Source organism: Hyperolius riggenbachi, chromosome 4, assembly GCF_040937935.1.
Source record: "Hyperolius riggenbachi isolate aHypRig1 chromosome 4, aHypRig1.pri, whole genome shotgun sequence".
NCBI lineage: Eukaryota > Metazoa > Chordata > Amphibia > Anura > Hyperoliidae > Hyperolius > Hyperolius riggenbachi.
In genome coordinates, this window is record NC_090649.1 from 316,255,735 (window position 1) to 316,278,322 (window position 22,588).

Below are 22,588 nucleotides of genomic sequence, written 5' to 3' on the forward strand. Positions count from 1 at the left end.
ACAGTCCAAGAAGGCCTATTCTATACACCTCTGCATGGATTGTATGTGACTGATGTCCTTCAGAGCATGTACACATGTAAACACGCTCCGAGAAGGCCTATTCTATACACTTCTGCATGGATTGTATGTGACTAATGTCCTGCAGAGCATGTACACATGTAAACACGCTCCGAGAAGGCCTATTCTATACACCTCTGCATGGATTGTATGTGACTGATGTCCTGCAGAGCATGTACACATGTAAACGCGCTCGGAGAAGGCCTATTCTATATACCTCTGCATGGATTGTATGTGACTGATGTCCTGCAGAGCATGTACTCATGTAAACACGCTCCGAGAAGGCCTATTCTATACACCTCTGCATGGATTGTATGTGACTGATGTCCTGCAGAGCATGTACACATGTAAACGCGCTCGGAGAAGGCCTATTCTATATACCTCTGCATGGATTGTATGTGACCGATGTCCTGGAGAACATGTACACATGTAAATACGCTCCAGGAAGGCATATTCTATACACCTCTGCATGGACTGTATGTGACTGATGTCCTGCAGAGCATGTACACATGTAAGCACGCTCCAAGAAGGCCTATTCTATACACCTCTGCATGGACTGTATGTGACTGATGTCCTTCAGAGCATGTACACATGTAAACACGCTCCGAGAAGGCCTATTCTATAAACCTCTGCATGGATTGTTTGTGACTGATGTCCTGGAGAGCACGTACACATGTAAACACGCTCCGAGAAGGCCTATTCTATACACCTCTGCATGGATTGTATGTGACTGATGTCCTGCAGAGCATGTACACATGTAAACACGCTCCGAGAAGGCCTATTCTATACACCTCTGCATGTATTGTATGTGACTGATGTCATGCAGAGCATGTACACATGTAAACACGCTCCGAGAAGGCCTATTCTATATACCTCTGCATGGACTGTATGTGACTGATGTCCTGCAGAGCATGTACACATGTAAACACGCTCCGAGAGGGCCTATTCTATATGCCTCTGCATGGACTGTATGTGACTGATGACCTGCAAAGCATTTACACATGTAAACACGCTCCGAGAAGGCCTATTCTATACACCTCTGCATGGATTGTATGTGACTGATGTTCTTCAGAGCATGTACGCATGTAAACACGCTCCCGAGAAGGCCTATTCTGTATACATCTGCATGGACTGTATGTGACCGATGTCCTTTAGAGCATGTACACATGTAAACACAGTCCAAGAAGGCCTATTCTATACACCTCTGCATGGATTGTATGTGACTGATGTCCTTCAGAGCATGTACACATGTAAACACGCTCCCGAGAAGGCCTATTCTATATACATCTGCATGGACTGTATGTGACCGATGTCCTGCAGAGCATGTACTCATGTAAACACACTCCGAGAAGGCCTATTCTATATACCTCTGCATGGATTGTATGTAACTGATGTCCTGGAGAGCATGTACACATGTAAACACGCTCCGAGAAGGTCTATTCTATATACCTCTGCATGGATTGTATGTGACTGATGTCCTGCAGAGCATGTACACATGTAAACATGCTCCGAGAAGGCCTATTCTACATACCTCTGCATAGATTATATGTGACTGATGTCCTGCAGAGCATGTACACATGTAAACACGCTCCGAGAAGGCCTATTCTATATACCTCTGCATGGACTGTATGTGACTGATGTCATGCAGAGCATGTACACATGTAAATACGCTCCGAGAAGGCCTATTCTATATACCTCTGCATGGACTGTATGTGACTGATGTCCTGCAGAGCATGTACACATGTAAACACGCTCCGAGAAGGCCAAATTCTATATACCTCTGCATGGATTGTATGTGACTGATGTCCTGCAGAGCATGTACACATGTAAACACGCTCCGAGAAGGCCAAATTCTATATGCCTCTGCATGGATTGTATGCGACTGATGTCCTGCAGAGCATGTACACATGTAAACATGCTCCGAGAAGGCCTATTCTACATACCTCTGCATGGATTATATGTGACTGATGTCCTGCAGAGCATGTACACATGTAAACACACTCCGAGAAGGCCTATTCTATATACCTCTGCATGGACTGTATGTGACTGATGTCATGCAGAGCATGTACACATGTAAATACGCTCCGAGAAGGCCTATTCTATATACCTCTGCATGGACTGTATGTGACTGATGTCCTGCAGAGCATGTACACATGTAAACACGCTCCGAGAAGGCCAAATTCTATATACCTCTGCATGGATTGTATGTAACTGATGTCCTGCAGAGCATGTACACATGTAAACACGCTCCGAGAAGATCTATTCTATATTCCTCTGCATGTATTATATGTGACTGATGTCCTGCAGAGCATGTACACATGTAAACATGCTCCGAGAGGGCCTATTCTATATACCTCTGCATGGATTGTACGTGACTGATGTCCTGCAGAGCATGTACACATGTAAACGCGCTCCGAGAAAGGCCTATTCTATACACCTCTGCATGGATTGTATGTGACTGATGTCCTGCAGAGCATGTACACATGTAAAAACGCTCCGAGAAGGCCAAATTTTATATACCTCTGCATGGATTGTATGTGACTGATGTCCTGCAGAGCATGTACACATGTAAACACGCTCCGAGAAGATCTATTCTATATACCTCTGCATGGATTATATGTGACTGATGTCCTGCAGAGAATGTACACATGTAAACATGCTCAGAGAAGGCCTCTTCTATATACCTCTGCATGGATTGTATGTGACTGATGTCCTGCAGAGCATGTACACATGCAAAACGCGCTCCGAGAAAGGCCTATTCTGTATAGATCTGCATGGATTGTATGTGACTGATGTCCTGCAGAGCATGTACACATGTAAACACGCTCCGAGAAGATCTATTCTATATTCCTCTGCATGGATTATATGTGACTGATGTCCTGCAGAGCATGTACACATGTAAACATGCTCCGAGAGGGCCTATTCTATATATACCTCTGCATGGATTGTATGTGACTGATGTCCTGCAGAGCATGTACACATGTAAACGCGCTCCGAGAAAGGCCTATTCTATACACCTCTGCATGGATTGTATGTGACTGATGTCCTGCAGAGCATGTACACATGTAAACGCGCTCCGAGAAAGGCCTACTCTGTAACACTGCACTTCTTATGGCTGACATTAGTGTGTGTATTCATACACAAAAATCTAACACACAGCATATGAATGTCATAGATGAATTGTGTTTATTATCATGTAATTGTCATATGTAGAGATGGGTAATGAGATAATTCTGGCTTCAATGCAAATGTAATGCAAATTGTATGCAGCTTAAAACAGAGCTAACCAATTGCACTTCCTCAAGATTTTGACTGACACGATGACACGCTGCATAAAATTTGTATTAAATGTGCATGCAAGACAGAGTTATTAACAGTTTCCTGACAATTTGTAGTCATAAGTAAAGCCTACACTGCTAGTAAATATTTAACAATATTGTACAATGTACAGTGCTAGGTGCTGACTTTTCTGTAGTTAAATAAAAAACAAACGTATTTTAAGGTGGACATCCACTGGCCAAGCATGTGAGAAGATTGTGCTGCTCAGTTTATCTAAAGGTGCCTATTAACTATGAGACGTTTTCTGGCAGATTGGATTACTGTGATTGAATCTGCCAAAGATTATTGCCTCAACAAGCTGCCCAATCATAATTTAGAATGATTTCTAGCAGAATCTGACCAGCATTAACGATCAGACATGATTTTTTGGCTGGTCGATCAGGGGCACGGATGGTGTGGCGGTCTATGTGGGGGCCCAGAGTCAGTGGCGCATCCTCCCTGCTAATGCTGCTTTCACTGGGGCTCCACGCTGAGTATTAGTGCATTCACCTCTCCAGCTAGCGCACTCCTTCCTCTGTGCTTCTTCCTCTGCGCTTCTGTCATCTGTGAACTGGCAGTGTTTGTAAGTGTGTACATGCCGCCAGGTCACTACAAGCACTGGGAAATGATGCAGCACAGAGGAAGTAGCATGCCGACTGGAGAGGTGAGTGTCAGAGGGCCAGATTTATCAAGAGTGTCTGAGACAAAATATTAGGAGGTTTTTAGAAATCAGTGCAGAAATGTCTCCGACATCCTAAGAAATCACTAGATAGTGCAGATTCCTTCTTAAACTGTAAGGAATAGAAGGAGCTAGGAAGGTCTCTCAGGCAGTGCAGTGTGTGAGGGGAATTGCTGTTGCTGAGGTAACAAACACACCTGCTGTCAACAAGCTCTGAGTGAAGGGGAGGAGCCCTTCACAAATCACATCTAGCCTACACTGTAGAACTGCAAATTACCACTTCTTAATCTGCAGCAGTTAAGGAATGGATTTGCGCTTTTCTTAACTGTAGTGTAGCTCTAGAAATCCACGCTAAACTGCCGCTATTACATAGGCTTTGGGAAGTTTCTTACTATCATGCAGAACTGTTCTTCTGCTGGTTAGAACAGTTTTAGAAGAAAAAACTGTCGGTAATGGTTTGATAAATCTGGCCCAGAGTGCTTAGCTGGGCTAGTACTCTGCATAGTGCCCAAGGGAGAACAACATTAGCTGGGGGGACACCAGGGGGACTGGTATTGATTGTTTTTTAATAGATTTCAGGCTCAGTGTGTGGCAATGATAGATTTGTCCCTGATCAGATGTTGATCAGACAGGAATTTTTTAGGCACATCTGGATAAAGTCTGCCAGTGTATGGCAGACATAAATGCGACGTCTATGTGCCTAGCAGTTGTAAGATCGTAATATACCAGCCGCATTTAAAAGATTAACAGCTTTTTCAACCCTATGTGGCTACGAACAAGGACAAATCCTGGCCACAGACCAAGAAGGGCTTGATGTATCCTGTTGGCACACACTACATGTAAGCTTGTCTTAGCATCGTGTACATGCTTCTGCCTAGAGAAGGAGGAAAAGGGTGGGCTAGCCTCTTATCAATGGATCTTCTAGGAGGAAAAACAACTATCCTGTACAGTACATACCTTAACCCCTGACTGCCCATAAATGTGTGATGATTGCAGGAACCAAGGCCTGTCATCTCACGTGTACCATACTTTTTAGCTGAATATAATAAGGGAGAAGCAAAAACCTAGCCCTGCATGAATAGCACACACTGAAGATGGGTCCTTTTTGCACAGGACAGTTTTATCTTCACAGAACAAAAAGTATACTCAAATAATACCTTTACAGGATGGTGAGGCAACACCCATAACAAATTATTTCAGGCCAGTGTGTAGAATATGCAAATCATTCCATTATGTAACTGACAGACAGGTATACATGCAGAGCTTCCGCTTTACAGCACAACTATAGCTTACTAATTGTACACACGCCATACGACTTGCAGTCAGCTTGTTCAGGATCTGGCCTTCACTCAGGGAGGGATCTCACTTGTATCCACAAAAATGGCCCCGGTTTTTCACAGATTATTTTTCATTTTGAATGCATGTTTTTTGCGCACATCAGCCAACAGTAAACTGAGAGCAGCAAGACTGCCTGCAATGTGCAAAAAGTAGTGCAGGCAGCAAGTTTTTTCCCAGCATGAGTGAACTGCAGTAAATGTGAACCAGCCCATGGAATTACATGGGCTGTCACATCCCGTGCTATACCATCAAGTGTGACCCCTGCCTCAATAAAGTTATGGAAAACCAGAACTACCTCTGTTTCCTGTAGTGGACCTAAAGGAAAGCTCTTTTGTTTTATTTTTACTGTTTTCCGTTTTTAGGCTGCCATATTAATTTCCTTTTAAACAAATACCAGTTGCCTGGTAGTCCTGTTGATCTATTTGGCTGCAGTAGTATCTGATTAACACCAGAAACAAGCATGCAGCTAACCTAGCCAGATCTGACATTCATGTCTATGGCTAAAAGTATTAGAGGCAGAGCATAAGCAGGAGAGCAGGGTAACTGGTAATGCTTAAAAGAAAATAAATATGGCAGCCTCCATATACCTCTCACTACAGTCGTCCTTTAACGGACAAGTGAAGCAAAAGGGATATGGAGACTGCCATATTTATTTCCTTTTACACAATACCAGTTGCCTGGCTATCCTGCTGCTCAGGCGTTTCTGACATTATGGTTAGTACTGACTGGATTAGCTGCATGCTTGTTTCTGGTGTTATTCAGCCACTACTGAAGCCAAATAGATCAGCAGGGCTGCCAGGCAACTGGTGTTGTTTAAATGGCAATAAATATGGCAACTCCATACCAAGCAGTGCATAGTATGCCTTAATATAATGGTCTAATTAGTGAGCGAGAAGAAACTGTGTGCTGAGAAAAGACTGCAGCAAAGTGAGAAGAAAGCACCTTCCCTCTGTAAATCATTGCACACCTGATTGTACAGGGCATGTATCACGTTACTGAAGCATATCTGCCCATAGCAGCCAAGACCTTAAGTACATAAGATTTTAGACTTGTTTTTATAAATAACTATGGTGTACAAGACGGAATACATAGTAATCTGGTGTGTTTCCAATGCTAAGAGATTATACGAAGGGAAAAAAAGCCATTTGTTGGTGAGAAGCTCTGGTCGGCGAGGGATTGACTTTCTGTGGTTTAGCGTGGTTATTCAGTAACACAGTGCAAAGAACAGGGGTGTGGGGGTAATCTATCAACTGCTGCTACTTACAAATCAGCTTAGCTGACCCACCAGGCATTCAAAACCTCATTCTATGTGGTTTACTTAAAGAAAACCTGTGCTGAAAAAAACCTCCCCTGGGGGGTACTCGCCTCAGTAGGGGGAAGCCTCTGGACCCTATTGAAGCTTCCCCTGTCCTCCTGTGTCCCACGGCGGTCTCGCTGCAGCCCACGGAACGCACAGGAGACAATTTGTCGGCCTGTGCAATATGTACATTTTCTGGCTCCAGCGGGGGCGCTGTTATGGCTCTTCTGACAGAGATAGGCGGAAATAGCCGATCTCCGTCGCGTCCACTCTACTACGTGCGCAGGCGACTTGAGCCTGCGCAGTAGAGTGGCCCGACGGAGTTCGGCTATTTTCGCCTATCTCCGTGGGAAGAGCGGATACTGCGCCTGCAATGGAGCCAAGGAGGTAAATATTTATATCACCGCCGGTCCGGGAGGATTTTCGCCGCCACCGTGGGACACAGGAGGACAGGGAAAGCCTCAATAGGATCTGGAAGCTTCCCCCACCCAAGGTGAGTACCTCACAGGGGAGGTTTTTTTCATTACAGATTTTCTTTAAGTTAGTGCATGCTACACACAAATAGATTTTCTGCTACTTATAAGTACAAATCAAACGCTCATAGACCCAAAGGCTTTGTACTCATCTAAAATCGAAATCGCTGACGGCAGCGATTTTCGATTTTGTGGGTGATTTTTTTTTCCCCATTCCTGGCACTCGGGAAGCCATTTGTTGGTGGGAAGGGCTCTGCGGTTCTTTTAAAGTGCTTTTTTAAGCGCTTTTGCTGAGCGATTCGGATTTTTTCACTTCCTGACGCAATCAGGAAATGAACTCTTTGATCTGGAAATGAATAAATACAATGTATTTTTCATTAAAGCGCTGGGGAATTCGCTATACAAAGCGCCTTTTCAAGCACTTTGCGATTTCCCTATACCTTCTATTGAGCAAAAATGCTCAGAAAATGGTACAGGCAGACAAAAAAATGAAAGGAAACAAACCGCTCAGATGAGAACAATCTCATAGGGAATCATTGCACAAGCTTTTTAGGGTGATTTTCAAAATCTCCGGGGCTTGAAAAAAGGGCAAAAACGCCCTAGGTGTGAACAAGCCCTTACAGCAGGATTCTCTATCAAACCACCATAAACAGCTATCTACTGCTGAAATACAAAACCACTGCTCTTCCACTCCACTCCCTGCCAACATGATCCAGTGCTGCCAACCATTGTACTGAATCATTTTGCCTTCCAAATCAATTGAATATTATCAGTCAGATGTTAGGGAAATAAAGGATTTTAGGCACAGTCTTTTGAAATCCATTTGTCACTGTTGGGTAGTGTATAATCACTTTTATTCGCTGTGGAACTCCAGCCAAAACATTATTTTCTTTCAAGGGAACATAACGTGAGAGGAATGTGGAAACTGCCATCTCCATTTCCGTATAACCAATGCTAGTGGCTGGCTGTCATGCTGAGCTTCTGGCTTTAGTTGATCTTGAGTCACACACTTGCAACAAGCATGCAGCCAGTGGAGTCACACCAGAGTCAAGGCATCTGATATGTATGCTTGTTTTGGGCCACTGACTTGAAGTATTAGAGGGAGAGCATCAGCACAGGAATCAGGCAACTGGCATTGCATATTAGAGAATGAAGATGGCAGCCTCAGTTTTCCTCTCACTTCAGTTTCCCTTACATTTTGGATCAAATTAGCAGTGTCTATAATTCTTCAAAGGTTTTTATTGCTATCTATTATTCTCACTATAAATGTATATAGTGCCGACATGTTTTCTCTGCAGTTCTTTAGAACGGCAAAGAAACAATGAGTAACAATGTTCTCTGTAGAGAAAATTGATACAGTCAGATCACTAACTGTGCCCACAAGCTGCAGCATCTAGATCATATATGTCATACTCCGGCCCGTGCGCCAAATCTGGCCCTCAGAGCCATTAAATTTGGCCCAGAAGTGGTTTCCCCACTTTGCATTATGATTGGCCCATTATGGAGACCACCAAGTAAGCTATATTGGAGGTGAAGCCCTAGAACACCAGGGAAGCCATATGGGGGAAAGCACTAAACACTAGGGAACTGTATAGGGGAGGGTGGAGGTCACTAGACACCATGGAACTGTATAAAGTAGGGTGGGCGCCACTAGACCCCAGGGAACTGTATAGGGGAGAGAGGAGGACCACTAGATAATGGGGAACTGTATAGAGTTTGGAGGGGAGCCAATAGACATTAGGGAACTTTTATAAGGGAGGAAGGTGGCCAGTAGACATAGAGGTTGGCCCGCAACAAGGTCCCAGTGTTGAATTTCAGCCCACTTTGTATTTGAGTTTGAAACCCTTGATCTAGATTGACAAAGCAGTTGTCCAATTATCAATGTGGCAAGTGGCTGGAAAGTGTGCAGTGGCTGGATAGTGTACTGGTTAAGGGCACCAACTTTGGTCCAGGAAGACCAGGGTTCGGATCAGTACCTATTCAGTAAGGAGTTCAAGGCAAGATTCGCTAACACTGCAGGGTGGCCTCTTGAGCGCGTCCCAGTGGCTGCAGCTCTTGAGTGCTTTGAGTCCAACAGGAGAAAACCACTATACAAATTTTGGGATAATTATTATTATCTTGAAGCTGGCAAACACGAAAGGAAGACACGGCACTCAGGAGCTGTGTGCAGCAACCAGCTGTATTGAAGCAGGCAGTACACTAGTGTACTGCCTGCTTCAATACAGCTGGTTGCTGCACACAGCTCCTGAGTGCCGTGTCTTCCTTTCGTGTTTGCCTGTTTGTTTGCAGGTGTGGTGGACCTGCATGACACTGAGCACCGGCTGGCCGACTTATTGTTGGTTATTCCCGAGGTGAGGTGATCTCTTCGTTTTTATCTTGAAGCTGTGTGGGAACAGAGCTGAAGACTCTCTATCACCCAACCCAGGGTGACAGTGACACAGAGGAAAAAGAGGGAGACAGGAGCTGGGAGTACTCATGGGGATGGTGTGTATAATGTTTTCTACCGCAGGTTAATGTCAAAATAAATGGACTTTAAGAGGAGCGACAAGAAATCACCTAGGCTGGATAACTTCAACCAGCTGCTGTTTTGTCCCCAGGTACTGCAGCAAGCCTCCTTCTTCTCCTGCTCTCCCCAGACAAGCATATCCAGCTCAAGCAAAATGAAAGTTGCTCACATTGCCCCTTACAATGGCTTCAGGTAGAGCATCAGCTGCTAAACCAATCATGAATGATTGCTCAACCAGCAAACCTATGCTTTCTAGACAAGGGACAAGACAATTAACCTACCAGTATGCTTTTGGAATAACACATCTGCAGAAAACTACAAAATATACAGGGAAACCATATAAACTTTATCTTGTATCTGTAACCAGGATTGATAAGCAAGAACACTAATGCTGCATACACACTTGAGATAAAAGTCTCTGGAAAAGGCAAGATCACAGACCAATTTTACCCCATTCCATGTAGTATGAGAGCCATACTCTACACAGTCTATTCTATGGAGCTGCACTCCCCATCAGATAAAATCTTTGCAAGATGCTGCACACAAAGATGCCCTTACACATTCAAAAGATCATTATCTGCAAAAGATCTCTTCCTGCAATAGATCCATTCCTGCAAAATGCATGCATAGTCTATGAGATCTGCAGATCCTCATACACACCTTGTTTAACAGACTTCATCTGCATATCTGGCAATCATCTGCAGATCTGAAAATCCATCCTGGTGGATCTGATCTGCAGATGATATGCAGATGATTGCCTGCTAAACAAGGTGTGTATGATGATCTGCAGATCTCATAGACTATGAATGCATTTTGAAGGAATGGATCTATTGCAGGAAGAGATCTTTTGCAGATAATGATCTTTTGAGTGTGTACGGGCATCTTTGTGTGCAGCATCTTGCAAAGATTTTATCTGATGGGGAGTGCAGCTCCATAGAATAGACTGTGAAGGTATGGCTCTCATACTACATGGAATGGGGTATAATTGGTCTGTGATCTTGCCTTTTCCAGAGACTTTTATCTCAAGTGTGTATGCAGCATAAGCCCTTAGTCTACATGTCAGCCTTTATTATGACCCCCCCATGACAAAGCACAATGCAATCTCTTCAGTGAATACACAGTCACAACATGACCAAGAAGTAACCTTTTTACACTTCATAAACAAGGATTTTGATTCCTTTTGTCCCCTGTGACGGGACAGATTACTTTGCTTCCTGTCTCAGATTATAGGACAGGAAGTTGACTGACATCTCACTAATAGGGGCAGCAACTGCAATAAAGAAAAATATGATGTATCCGAAAACAAGACACAACAAATTCTGGTGGGAGTTCCACGAAATAAAGATTTCCCACCTCGTGTGACATGTGGGCCAAAGCTATGCTATGAAACAAAGCAAAACATGCAAATCATCCTTCCCAACATGATCCCAAACTAATCCAGAAATAAAGTAGCCACTCAAACATTTTCCAGCAATGTCGGCATGGATTAGGCGGGAGAACAGTGGGGATACTGCAGAATGATACTGATGGAGCAAACCTGGCCTGGATTATATACCTCAGAATGCTAGTGATGGAGCAAACCTGGCCTGGATTATATACTTCAGAATGCTAGTGATGGAGCAAACCTGGCCTGGATTATATACCTCAGAATGCTAGTGATGGAGCAAACCTGGCCTGGATTATATCTGCGGTTACATGACAAGTGTCTGCACATCCCTTGCCTGCCTCATATCAGATCATGGTAAGGATTGCTCAAGGATTAGTCATGTTTTAATTACAGTCATGTGCACACATTTGTAGTTAGAATTGTATTCCAATAAATCTAAGCAGTCCTGAATTAATTTCAGATACACCCTTGTTGTGTGGGTTGCATCTGACTGCAACAGTACAAAATGTAATACACAAACTTTTCAGAAGACCTGTCTTTGTTCTGATATGACACAGACCAGAATTCCAAACTATTCCAACTAATCCAACTTATAGCAAACACATTAACAACTCCAGATATTTTATGCTGCTTCATGTGTGATCCCCAGTTTCAATAAATGAACCACAAGCTAGCAGTTAAAGACAGAAATGTGTGGAGAGCTAAGCAACAAATACAATGTAAACAAACTGCATTGAGTATCGAGTGAAGCAAATAAATGTTGCAAGTTGATTACACAATATACATTCTGACATACTTTACAATACAATACACTAAATTACCATACAAGCTCTTACCGGCTTTGGCATCTTTGCTGCTCTCCGACGTCTGCCACAAGTTGAAAAATAATGTAAAATCCAGGACCAGACTTAACGCAGATCCTAAAACAGAAATGGACCACAATTAAATTAAAATATGACACGTGGAAAGCACAGAGCTTCTTGGAAAATGCTACAAGTGTAGTTAATCTCAGCCTCTTGAGTCAGTTGGATGAATCATGGCTAAAACAAGCAGTTTCAAGTAGCTATCAAGAAAAAAGGTCTCACCCAGTGGCAGAAAGTCCAATTGCAACCTTTAAAAAGGTCATTTACACCACACCCTCAAATCTAAACATATTCTGTATCATTCTGCAGGCTTTACACCTGCAAACTTATTGCAGATATGGCATAGGCCTTGTTCTGAACACTTATGAAGTGCTTTTTTTATTTTAAATAACAAACACTAATGTACAGTAGGTGAAAATACAGTCAACACAGTACGGTAGGTTATGTATAAGTGTAGCTTTTATTAGTGTTATATAGTGATATACCTGACCTGCTCCACTAACAATTATTATTACTATTATTTATTGGATTTATAAAATGATGCACAGAGCTGCACAATACATAAGATTACAGACAATGATAACAGGGGTGACTGTCAACACAATACAGGTAATAAGAAATAAGATACAACAACCTAATACAGGTAATAATACGATGCCAGATCATACGCTGGAGTAATAGTCCCAATAATACAAGTTCACATTACTCTGGATAGGAATAGGCAAGGAATCTTTCCCATACCATAAGGCTACATTCACAGTGTGGCATTGCGGTGCAACTTAATGGAAGCGTCATACCACGGAAAGTAGTACTGCAATGACATCCCTGTGAGATGTTACAGTGTGGTCAGTGCGATCTAATGGCGACATCCCAACACACTACATGCAGTGCGTTACTACAAAACACACTGCATGCAGAGACGGTGAAACATACTGTTCATTGCCTGTATGCTTCACTGTATGTGATGCAGCGGTCATACAACCTGTGGCACGACTTTCCCATTCCGTTGCAATACACGTTCCTACATTTACAGGGAGTGCAACGCCCACTCTGAAGTAGCCCGGGGGGAGGGGATGTTCTTTTGTTATGCTACCCATCCCCTGTATACATTTATTTTGTAAATGGTCTTACAACACAACCATCATTACGATAAGTGACCACTGCCATGTGATGCTGCTGGCCATGGCAGTTCTTCTAACACAATTACTCCCCCTTTGTTTTACTTCATGGCAAATACTATACACAATTAAAGCCCATCTCAGGGCACAAATATAAAATAGGATCTAACAACTTAGTAACCAGCTCAAATGACATTTTTATGTGCTACACCTAAAAATCACATGGCCAAAATTACAGTTTAGTTTCATACTCCCTGCTTTGATTGAATCATTAGATTGCAAAGAGAGGGCGCAATCTGATTCTATCTAAGAAAATTGCTGCTTAAAAACCTGGCTTGGACTCCTTACAAATTGCCTGCTATTAAGTGGTGAGTGTAGGCAGTTTAGCTGGGGTCATGCTGACTACACCATCACACCGTATAGAAAGACATGCTGGACGGTTAACACTTTTGCAATTGGGCAAAATTCCTGGCAGGAATGTTCTTGACAGGGTCCTTTTACACTGCATCCATTGTGGTTTGGTGCAACAGACAATATAATCACATTGCAACGTGAGTCATATGTTAGCAGTGCAGTGCAACAAATTGCATCTACATAACAAGTAGCATGCTGTGGGTTACTGGACGTTGTGTGCAGTAAAGTAGACGTCTATGGACTGTATACTCCACTGTATGCGTGGCATTGCCCTGGTAATGCGGTGTGTGACTGTTCAACATCGTTGCGAAACTACATTCCAGAATATGCAACTTGTATAGTGTGACAATGGTGGCTGGATGGTGTAATGGTTAAGGGCTCTGCCTCTGACACAGGAGACCAGGGTTCGAATCTCAGCTCTGCCTGTTCAGTAAGCCAGCACCTATTCATTAGGAGACATTTGGCAAGTCTCCCTAACACTGCTACTGCCTATAGAGCGCGCCCTAGTGGCTGCTGCTCTGGCGCTTTGAGTCTGCCAGGAGAAAAGCGCGATATAAATGTTATTTGTCTTGTCTTGTCTAAGTTCACATGGATATTTTTAGGGGTTTAAAGGCACGCTGAGCTGATGTTTGAAATGAAAAGCTGCACCTACCTAGGGCTTCCTCCAGCCCCCAATAGGCCACGAAGTCCCTCATCATCCTTTGCGTCCCTTCCGTGGTCCTGCTGGTGGACCCATTAAGCTGGGGACTACTGCGACTGTGCGGCCTGTCCCCGCCGCTGCCACTATCATGTGACCATCACCATAAGCCTCCTGCAAATGCGCGGTTCAGTCTTTCGAGAACCGCACATGCGCAGTAGGCTTACGGCGATGCGCACATGATCGAGTCAGGTGCGCAAACAGGCAGCTCATGCACAGTTGCGCACGACTTCGCCTGAAGTCACCAGCTTAACAGGGCCACCAGCGGGGCCACTGAGGGGACCCAAAGGATTCCGAGGGATTTCACAGCCTATTGGGGGCTAGAGGAAGCCACAGGTAAGTGCAGCTTTTCATTTTAAACATCTGATCAGGGTCCCTTTAAATGTTATAAGTCCTTAAAACATCCATGTGAGGAATTTCTATTCACAACAATGTACCAGTACACATAAGAGTGTGTTAAGGCCGGTAGCAGGTAGACCCAGGTAGACACGAAGTTGGTAGACCCCGATAAGAGCAGGTAGACCCAGGTTTATTAAATAAATAGTTCCTGCTGAAAGTGTGTGACAGCAACTGCAACAGCACCAATGTTACTTCACTAACCTGCCAGCACCCTTCTCTGCGTCCAACAAGACACAGACAAAGCTACAAGCTTTTACCATCTAAGAGGGAATTCAGTTCAGGCCAGGACTATATCATCACTAAGTTCTCAGATGTTCCCCAGCCCCATTACAAAAAAGCAACACATTTTAGATTAGTGTAACTGACAAATGCATTCCTGCCAGCATCTGAAAATATCTTCCAGGGACACATTCCTATACGGTGTCTCTAAGCACATGATTAAATATGATTACAGCTTGGAGGAAAAAACAACAGTATAAAGCCGAACATAACATATTTGTAACATATAAATAATGAAATTATCAGTCAACGAAAAATGTAAAAAGGACCTACAGTCTTTCTACATATAACTCCAAGTTCCCAGCGTAAACACCAAAGGTGAAAAAAAATTGATAATTTAATTTTTTTATAATAATTTTTGTTAGAACTTTTAACATTATATATACGACTTCTGTCTGGCTGGGAGGAAAGATTCATCCCCATATGTCTGCTTTATGTTGTCTGCCACTAATATCACTGCTTATTGTTGCTGCATGAACTGGAGAATTCATTTTTGTCCCCAGCAATCTTATTGAACACACTGGATTATACCAACTAATGCTTATATCTTTGAATGCATACTAACATACTTCATCCAATGTGGCTTTGGCTGCACCAAGCAAACTGAGCTGCGCAGCCCCATGTTGAACTGTTGAAATCTGGATTTTCATTGTTAGGATATTCGATATCTTGAGCTCATTGCGTTGTATGGTGATATATTGGGGGGAATCTGGGAGGAGTGGAGTGGGGTAGGTTTTTGGGCTGTAGTGCTGACATGTGCATATGCTTTTTAATGTGTTTTAAAGAGAATCTGTATTGTTAAAATCACACAAAAGTAAACATACCAGTGCGTTAAGGAACATCTCCTATTACCCTCTGTCACAATTTCGCCGCTCCCCGCCGCATTAAAAGTGGTTAAAAACAGTTTTAAAAAGTTTGTTTATAAACAAACAAAATGGCCACCAAAACAGGAAGTAGGTTGATGTACAGTATGTCCACACATAGAAAATACATCCATACACAAGCAGGCTGTATACAGCCTTCCTTTTGAATCTCAAGAGATCATTTGTGTGTTTCTTTCCCCCTGCATCTCTCATGCACTGAAGTTTCAGGCTGCGCTTTTCTTCCTGCAAACAGCTTTGCCCTTGTCTGTATTTCCTCACTATGTGAAAGCCCAGCCAGCTCAGAGGACGATTTATCCAGCTTGTAAAAGATAAGAGAGAAGAGAGAAGCTGCTCTAATCTAAATAACACACAGGCAGTGTGCATAGAGGGGCCTATAAGGGGAAGTTCATAGCAGAACCACAACACTGAAGAACTTGGCAGCCTTCCAGACACAGGCTGACAAGTCTGACAAGAGAGAGATAAGTTGATTTATTACAGAGACTGTGATAGTACAAAGTGCTGCAGTAAGCCAGAACACATTGGAATAGCTTTTGGAACTTGTAGGATGATAAAAAACAGGATGCAATTTTTGTTACTGTGTAAGAAGGCACAGTACTTTCCCCCCCTCCCCCCCCCTTAATGGGATTTTGGCAACCTGAGGGAAATCCATTATTAGCAGTTACTGTGCATTATATAAAGGGACTCCGAGCACCTCTCATGGGCATGCCTCTAAGACAGACGACTTCCAACAAAGTCGTGCTATGACCCCTGTGGAGGATCCTCTTGCAATGGCCATGTGTGTCACTTCCTCTTCCTGTTTCATTCAGTGATGTACTTCTCTAACAGAGAAGACAGGGGTGACCCGGAAGTTATAACATAGCAAAGATGGTAGCCGCGATTTTTTAATTGAAATCGAACGAAAACTATTTGGTGTAGAGCGGCGATTCATACATCAAATAAAAGAGGAGAGCACAAGCAGAAAGGTATGCATATTTAAGTACTTTGCAGTGCTGGTCGGAGTCTTAAAGGCATACCCATGAGAGGTGCTCGGAGTCCCTATAATTCTGTCATTACACCACACCTGAACTTGGACAAAAAATGGAATTTCACTTACCTGGGACTGCTTCCAGTCCCCTGTAGACTCTTGTTTGGAGACAATGGTCCACACCACATCCAAGTGTAAATCAGCATTATTGAAGATCCATAAAATGCTGTGTAGCAGCTACAGCCCGCTGTTTCGGGTTACATGTTGTGCAGAGCGGCTTGTAAAAGGGCATGTAACCCGAAACAGCGGGCTGTAGCTGCTACACAGCATTTTATGGATCTTCAATAATGCTGATTTATACTTGGATGTGGTGTGGACCATTATCTCCAAACAAGATGGATCTTCACCCTGTTGGTACAAGGGGTTGGTTCCCGCACACCCACAGAGGATTGCCGAGGTGCTGTTCCATCTCTCTTGAGCCCCCCGTAGACTGTCAGGTCCCTCGGTGTCCTCTGTGTTCCCTCCTATGTGCCGTTCTCCACTCCAAAAGATCTGCATCTGGAGCTCTAGTTGAGGGTACTGTGCATGTGTAGTCCTAGCCGCGCACCTCCCCATTCGCTCTCCTGTCACTGGTAACATTTTGCACATGCACAGTACAATTCTTTTGAGAACAGAACAAATGCAGAACAGTCCTGGCGATGGAAGCATGACTGAGGAGGCGCGTAGGGTGTGCGGAAAGGACCAGGCATGCGCAGTAGCTGCAATTAAAGCTCCAGTTGCAGATATTTCTAAGGTGACTCCCAGCAAGATGGACGGACACCACGTGGAGGCTGACACCGGACAGGTAATGTATAAATGCACATACTGGGGGGGGGCACATTTATACATTAGGGGGGCAGTGTCGGGGCGGACGCGGGCGGGCTCAGCCGATTCCCTGAAGATTTCATGCTGAAATTGGACGGGAATCGGCCTGTAATATATGGGCAGCTTCACAAAGAGACAAATTTATCTCTAATCACATTCGATTAGAGATAAATTTGTCTCTTTGTCAAATCTGCCCGTAATCATCAGGTCTATGGCTACCTTAATAGATCCCTCTCTGATCAGAGAAGAATCTATCTGTTACTCCAATCTGGTGGCCGTTAGTGATGAGCTGGAATGTCACATAGTTGTTTAGAAGTGAAATTTTAATATACAATGCAAATATCATAATGCAAAAATTCAGACTATTGCAAATTTCAGTTTTTACATGTAATCCTAACTGTGATCCCTAATTTTGCAATGCCATGTCCCATAGACTTTAATGCATTTATGCGAAAAGGTGTTTTCTCATGTGCGAACATTTGCTTTCTTATGCCCCATAGACTTCTATGCATTTATGTGAAAATTACACAAAAATCAAGATTATCCACAAAATGGTAATTGGGATCACAATCATAATTGCGTAACTTATGCAAGACTTTATGAAACCAAAATTATTCATTATGATCAACACTAGTGGACTTCAAGTGTACAGCCATCTTTCCAAAGCGTCTAACTCTCACCCACTGTTAGGCCTAGTTCTCACATTATAAATCGCCGGCACAATGGCATGCGCTGAGCGCTTTTGTTAGCGCCTTTAAAAGGGATTTTTAAGGTGTTTTTCTAGCGATTTGCAATTTTGCCATGCGCTTTTGTTTGATGATTAGCGCTTTTTTTCCCTCTCAGACATTTTTATTTTGTTAATGTAATTTCTGTTTAACAGCACTCAAAAATTGCTTATTCAAGTGCTTTTTAAAGCACTTAGCAATTTTCCTTTACCTTCCATTGAAGCGCAAACGCTCAGAAAATGGTGCTCGACCCACGTTTGCGATTGGAAAGAAAGCTCATCGCTCATGTGAAAACACTCACATCATTGCTCAAGGTCTTTTAAAGCGCCTTTTAAAATCACAAACGCCCAAAGCACTCATAGAACTCGATTCACTAAAGCGTGATATCTGCTATCACAGCAGTTATCACGAGATCTGCTTTGCGCATGCAAAGTATTACTCCGCGTGATAAACTAAGGTTTGCGCACTAAACACTTGCTGCCTAAACAATCATTCATGCTGATGTCTGGTGACACTATAAAGCCTCACAGGAGTGCCTCTGCCACTGGCCATATTGGATTCCTTTTGTATTTCTACTATACGTTTCGCAGTGAGGGGTCCACTGTTCTGCGTCCCTCCTCTCTACACAGAACAGCAGATGGCAAAGACATGCATGCAAATGTATATGGGGACTGTTGGTCAGTCTGTTACACAAAGTTATCATGAGCAATTAATTACGCCAAGAAAGGATACATGTCTGTACCCGGCTTAACCCCTTCCCCTCGAAAAAAAAGTATTTGGCAAAATTCCACCATAATTGCTGCTCTTCAGTTAAGTACCACACTATAATGTGCTAAACTACCAGCCTGCTGCCCAGTGTGTGTTAAGAGAAGAATGTAACAAATGCAGTAGATCAACTGCAAAACAAAGGACATTCACAATCATTTTCACTAGAGAAACCGTTCCACTGACTATCAGTAACTAGACGTGCTGGTGCCACACATCTCTAGGGCAGGTCCACACTAGGGCTTTTTTTAGGAAAGTTTCAGCAATGCGCTGTGACAATGTATCCTTATAGGACCATTTTCACTGCAGTGTTTGCGATTTGTATCAATCAAACGCTGTGCATGCAGCATTTCGGGGGCAAGCAAGAATCACAAAGCCCAACTGTCTGAAAATTGTAGAAAAAGTGCCATGTTTGGCAATTGCATTTTGCAATCTGACTGTGAACCTAGGGAATATCCATACATTTATTGCCTTGAGCTTTATGGTGTGAATCAGTTCTGCACACTGCAAAACGCAATCCCTAACAATTGCGGTTTTGCAATGAGATTTTTAGAGGAATGAGCATTTTTGAAACATTCCTTTCAGCAGAATCGCTCCTAAAAATGTTACGTGTAGCAAGATTATGATTTTCTAACAATCCAAATGCTGCTGTGGGAATACCCTCCAGTGTTCTCCCAAGGTTCTTTTAGCCGAGTGCTCCACTCGGCTAACTTTGGTGAGCACCCGGCTGTCATCGGCTCACCTCTTCCTATGCTGTAAGCAGGGTTGTGCAGAGAAGCGCAGGCCCTGCATTCTCTCATCTCGCCAAACCCAGCTACTTTTCATGCCACCCAGCTACTTTTTCATGCCACCCGGCTGGAGAAAATTTCTGGGGAGAACACTGGCCTCACACACCTTCACTACAAAAAGCACTTTGCAATTAGCGATTCTGGAGTACAGCGATTATTAGCAGGCGCCTTTCACAGCACTTTTGCTTTTCTATATTTGTTACAGCATCGCAATCGCTGGCGAAAATGCTACATGCAATAGTATTTGTGATTTTAATAAAAGCCCTTCTGTCTTATGTGAAATAGACCATAGGACTTAAAAGGGTATAAAGAAAAAAAAAACATTTAACTAACCTGGGGCTTCTTGCAGCCCCCCATAGTTATTCTGTGCCTGTGCCATCCTTCCTCAACCCTTCAGTTATCAGCAGCGACCCCCTCAAAACTGGTAAGCCACTCCTGCGGCCAGGAGCACAGTAGCAATTTTTTTACGCTGCTCATGCGCAGAACGCACATGAGTGCAACAAGGAAGCGCGTGCCCGACCAACTTTGAGGGGGTCACTGCTGCTGACTGGAGGGTTGCCCAAACAAGGCGCGGGCACAGGATGACTGCAGGGGGCTGCAAGAAGCCCCAGGTAAGTTAAACTGCTTTCTTTTATTTTATTTAAGATCCAAGTGCTTTTCAAAGCACCAGAAAGCACTGGCCATCAGAAAATTTCATTGTAAACGTTCTTGGTGTGTAACATCCCTACTGCACAGCAAGTTCACCGAGGGTACAGCTAGAATTCTCCCCAATAGTAATGCTGCAGTCAGGTGAATGACCCTCAGAGTTCAGCATGAGGAAAGCTCTGCTGGGAATGAAGCTCGCTGTGATAATGACAGAGCAGCAGCCCCACCTCTGGCTTCCCAACTAGTTCTGCCACTTCTGCTGCTTTCAGATACTTTTAAGAATAGCCGTCTCTCCTGCTTCCCTCTTTGCCGTCATGAGCACACAGGGCATATGGAAGGAGATTTCTCCCGGCCAGGAATGCAGCAGAGTGAGCCAGACTGGTACATCCCAGCCGCACGGAGAATCACAGCACAGTCTATGGGAGCCTCTGTAATCCGGCCAGGTCGCACACAGCCATGTCTGCTGTCAGGTACTGGATACAGAGCAAATCACGTCCTCCACAAAAGGTGGAACTTCTACCCACTAACGACAGTCTCAGTGCGTGTAAAGGAGGAACTTGCTCAGAGCTCTGTAAGGAACAGCAATAGGAGTTTCTACAAGTCACAGCTAAGCTGTGCCCTGGTTGGCAGCTGGCACTGCAGACAGGCAATATAAGTGCCTAATCCTACTGACACCTGTTGTCACCCTTTCCCCATCCCGAGGATACAGAAGATTAGCACAGCACGCAGTCATCAGAGAGGGAGCAGCTTTCGCATACACAATCATCATACTCACCCCTTCCACCTGCCAACTACTGTCCAAGGTGCCCTGTCCTTGCTGAGCTCACCCCGGGTGCTTCCTACTCCCCACTGGCTGCAATATGGCTGACTTGCCAACTTAGTGCAGCAGGTCCCTCCCTCCTGCCACTCCCTCTGCTGGGACCTGTTGTGAAAGTTACCTGCCTATCCCCTCCACTCCCACAGCATGTCACTGCTGGGAGATGCACATCACACAGGCAAAATGCAGCAATCCCAGGACAGGCAGCACGCCTAGTGCACCAAGCAGCTACATGGATTCATTGCAAACTGGGGATTTTGTTTTAATTTTTTTGGCTAGTGAGGAGTGAAGCTGCAAATCACTGTAGGATTATGGCGCTGGTTTGCTTGTTTTTTTTTTTTGCAAGTCAGTATTACAGCCAGGACAATATTCATATAGATTTCTAGCCAATGTTCCAAAACGATCAGTTCTTTTAGAAGGGATAGATTCCTACCACACACAGCACATGGCTTTTTAATGCATTCGAGCTGGAAATTAAATGAAAGTTGATTGAAGCGCAGCATTGCGCTATTCAATGCAACGCAACAATAAAGTGGCCACACACCATACAATTGTTTAAATATCTGTTCAATTCATGAATAGCAATCCATTTGTATGACTGATTGTAACAATTCAAAAATCTGACCAATGTACCACACACATAGTTCAAGTTTTCCCCAATCATGAATAAAATAATTGAAAGCTCAAAAAAAATTGATTGAAACTGTACATCAAGTAATTGACAATCCATAACACACCATACAATTCTTGATAAAGTTGGTGTGAAATTTCCAACATGTCCAATCTCCAAAAATCTAGAAAAAAAAACAGGAAATTCGATCAGATTTATAGATCGAAAACAAAGAAAAGCTCTTGATTTTTCGGGACAACCGATCGAAATTATCGAATTGGTGAAAAATTGGATCTTTTAATTGTATCGTGTGTGGCCACCTTATGAGTTGTCGACCTACCTGCCCTCCTGCCCTGCCCTCAATTGACCTGGATTTTCCATCTTGTCTGATCGATACTTGTGATTGAAATTCTCTCAAGTACAGTTGTGTTGTGTTCAAAATTATTCAACCCCCACCGAAATTGAGTGTTTTGGCCAGTTTGGCATTGATTTTGATCATTTCAGTCATCTTGTTTACAATTAAATCAAAGAGGCACTTGTAAGTCAGACAAATATAACATAACATTTATAATGAAATAACCACAAATGTCTTTTCTGTGCTCACACCATTATCAGTTTTATTCAACCCCAAGTGACATTCATTCTTAGTACTTAGTACAACATCCTTTTCCAGTTATCCAGTTATAACAGCTATTAAACGT

The 22,588-nt window shown here is 43.5% G+C and overlaps 1 protein-coding gene across 1 annotated transcript in view; it reads right to left on the reverse strand.

The window, feature by feature from the left end:
• EZR (ezrin) overlaps positions 1-21,344 on the reverse strand; it is a 123,248-nt gene extending 101,904 nt beyond the window's left edge. The window contains exons 1-2 of the mRNA XM_068231690.1: positions 21,236-21,344; positions 11,892-11,975 (exon numbers count right to left, since the gene is read on the reverse strand). Coding sequence (XP_068087791.1) covers positions 11,892-11,903 — 12 coding nt within the window. The 5' untranslated portion in view covers positions 11,904-11,975; positions 21,236-21,344. The remainder of the gene's footprint in view (positions 1-11,891; positions 11,976-21,235) is intronic.
• Between the last annotated feature and the right edge of the window lie 1,244 nt (positions 21,345-22,588).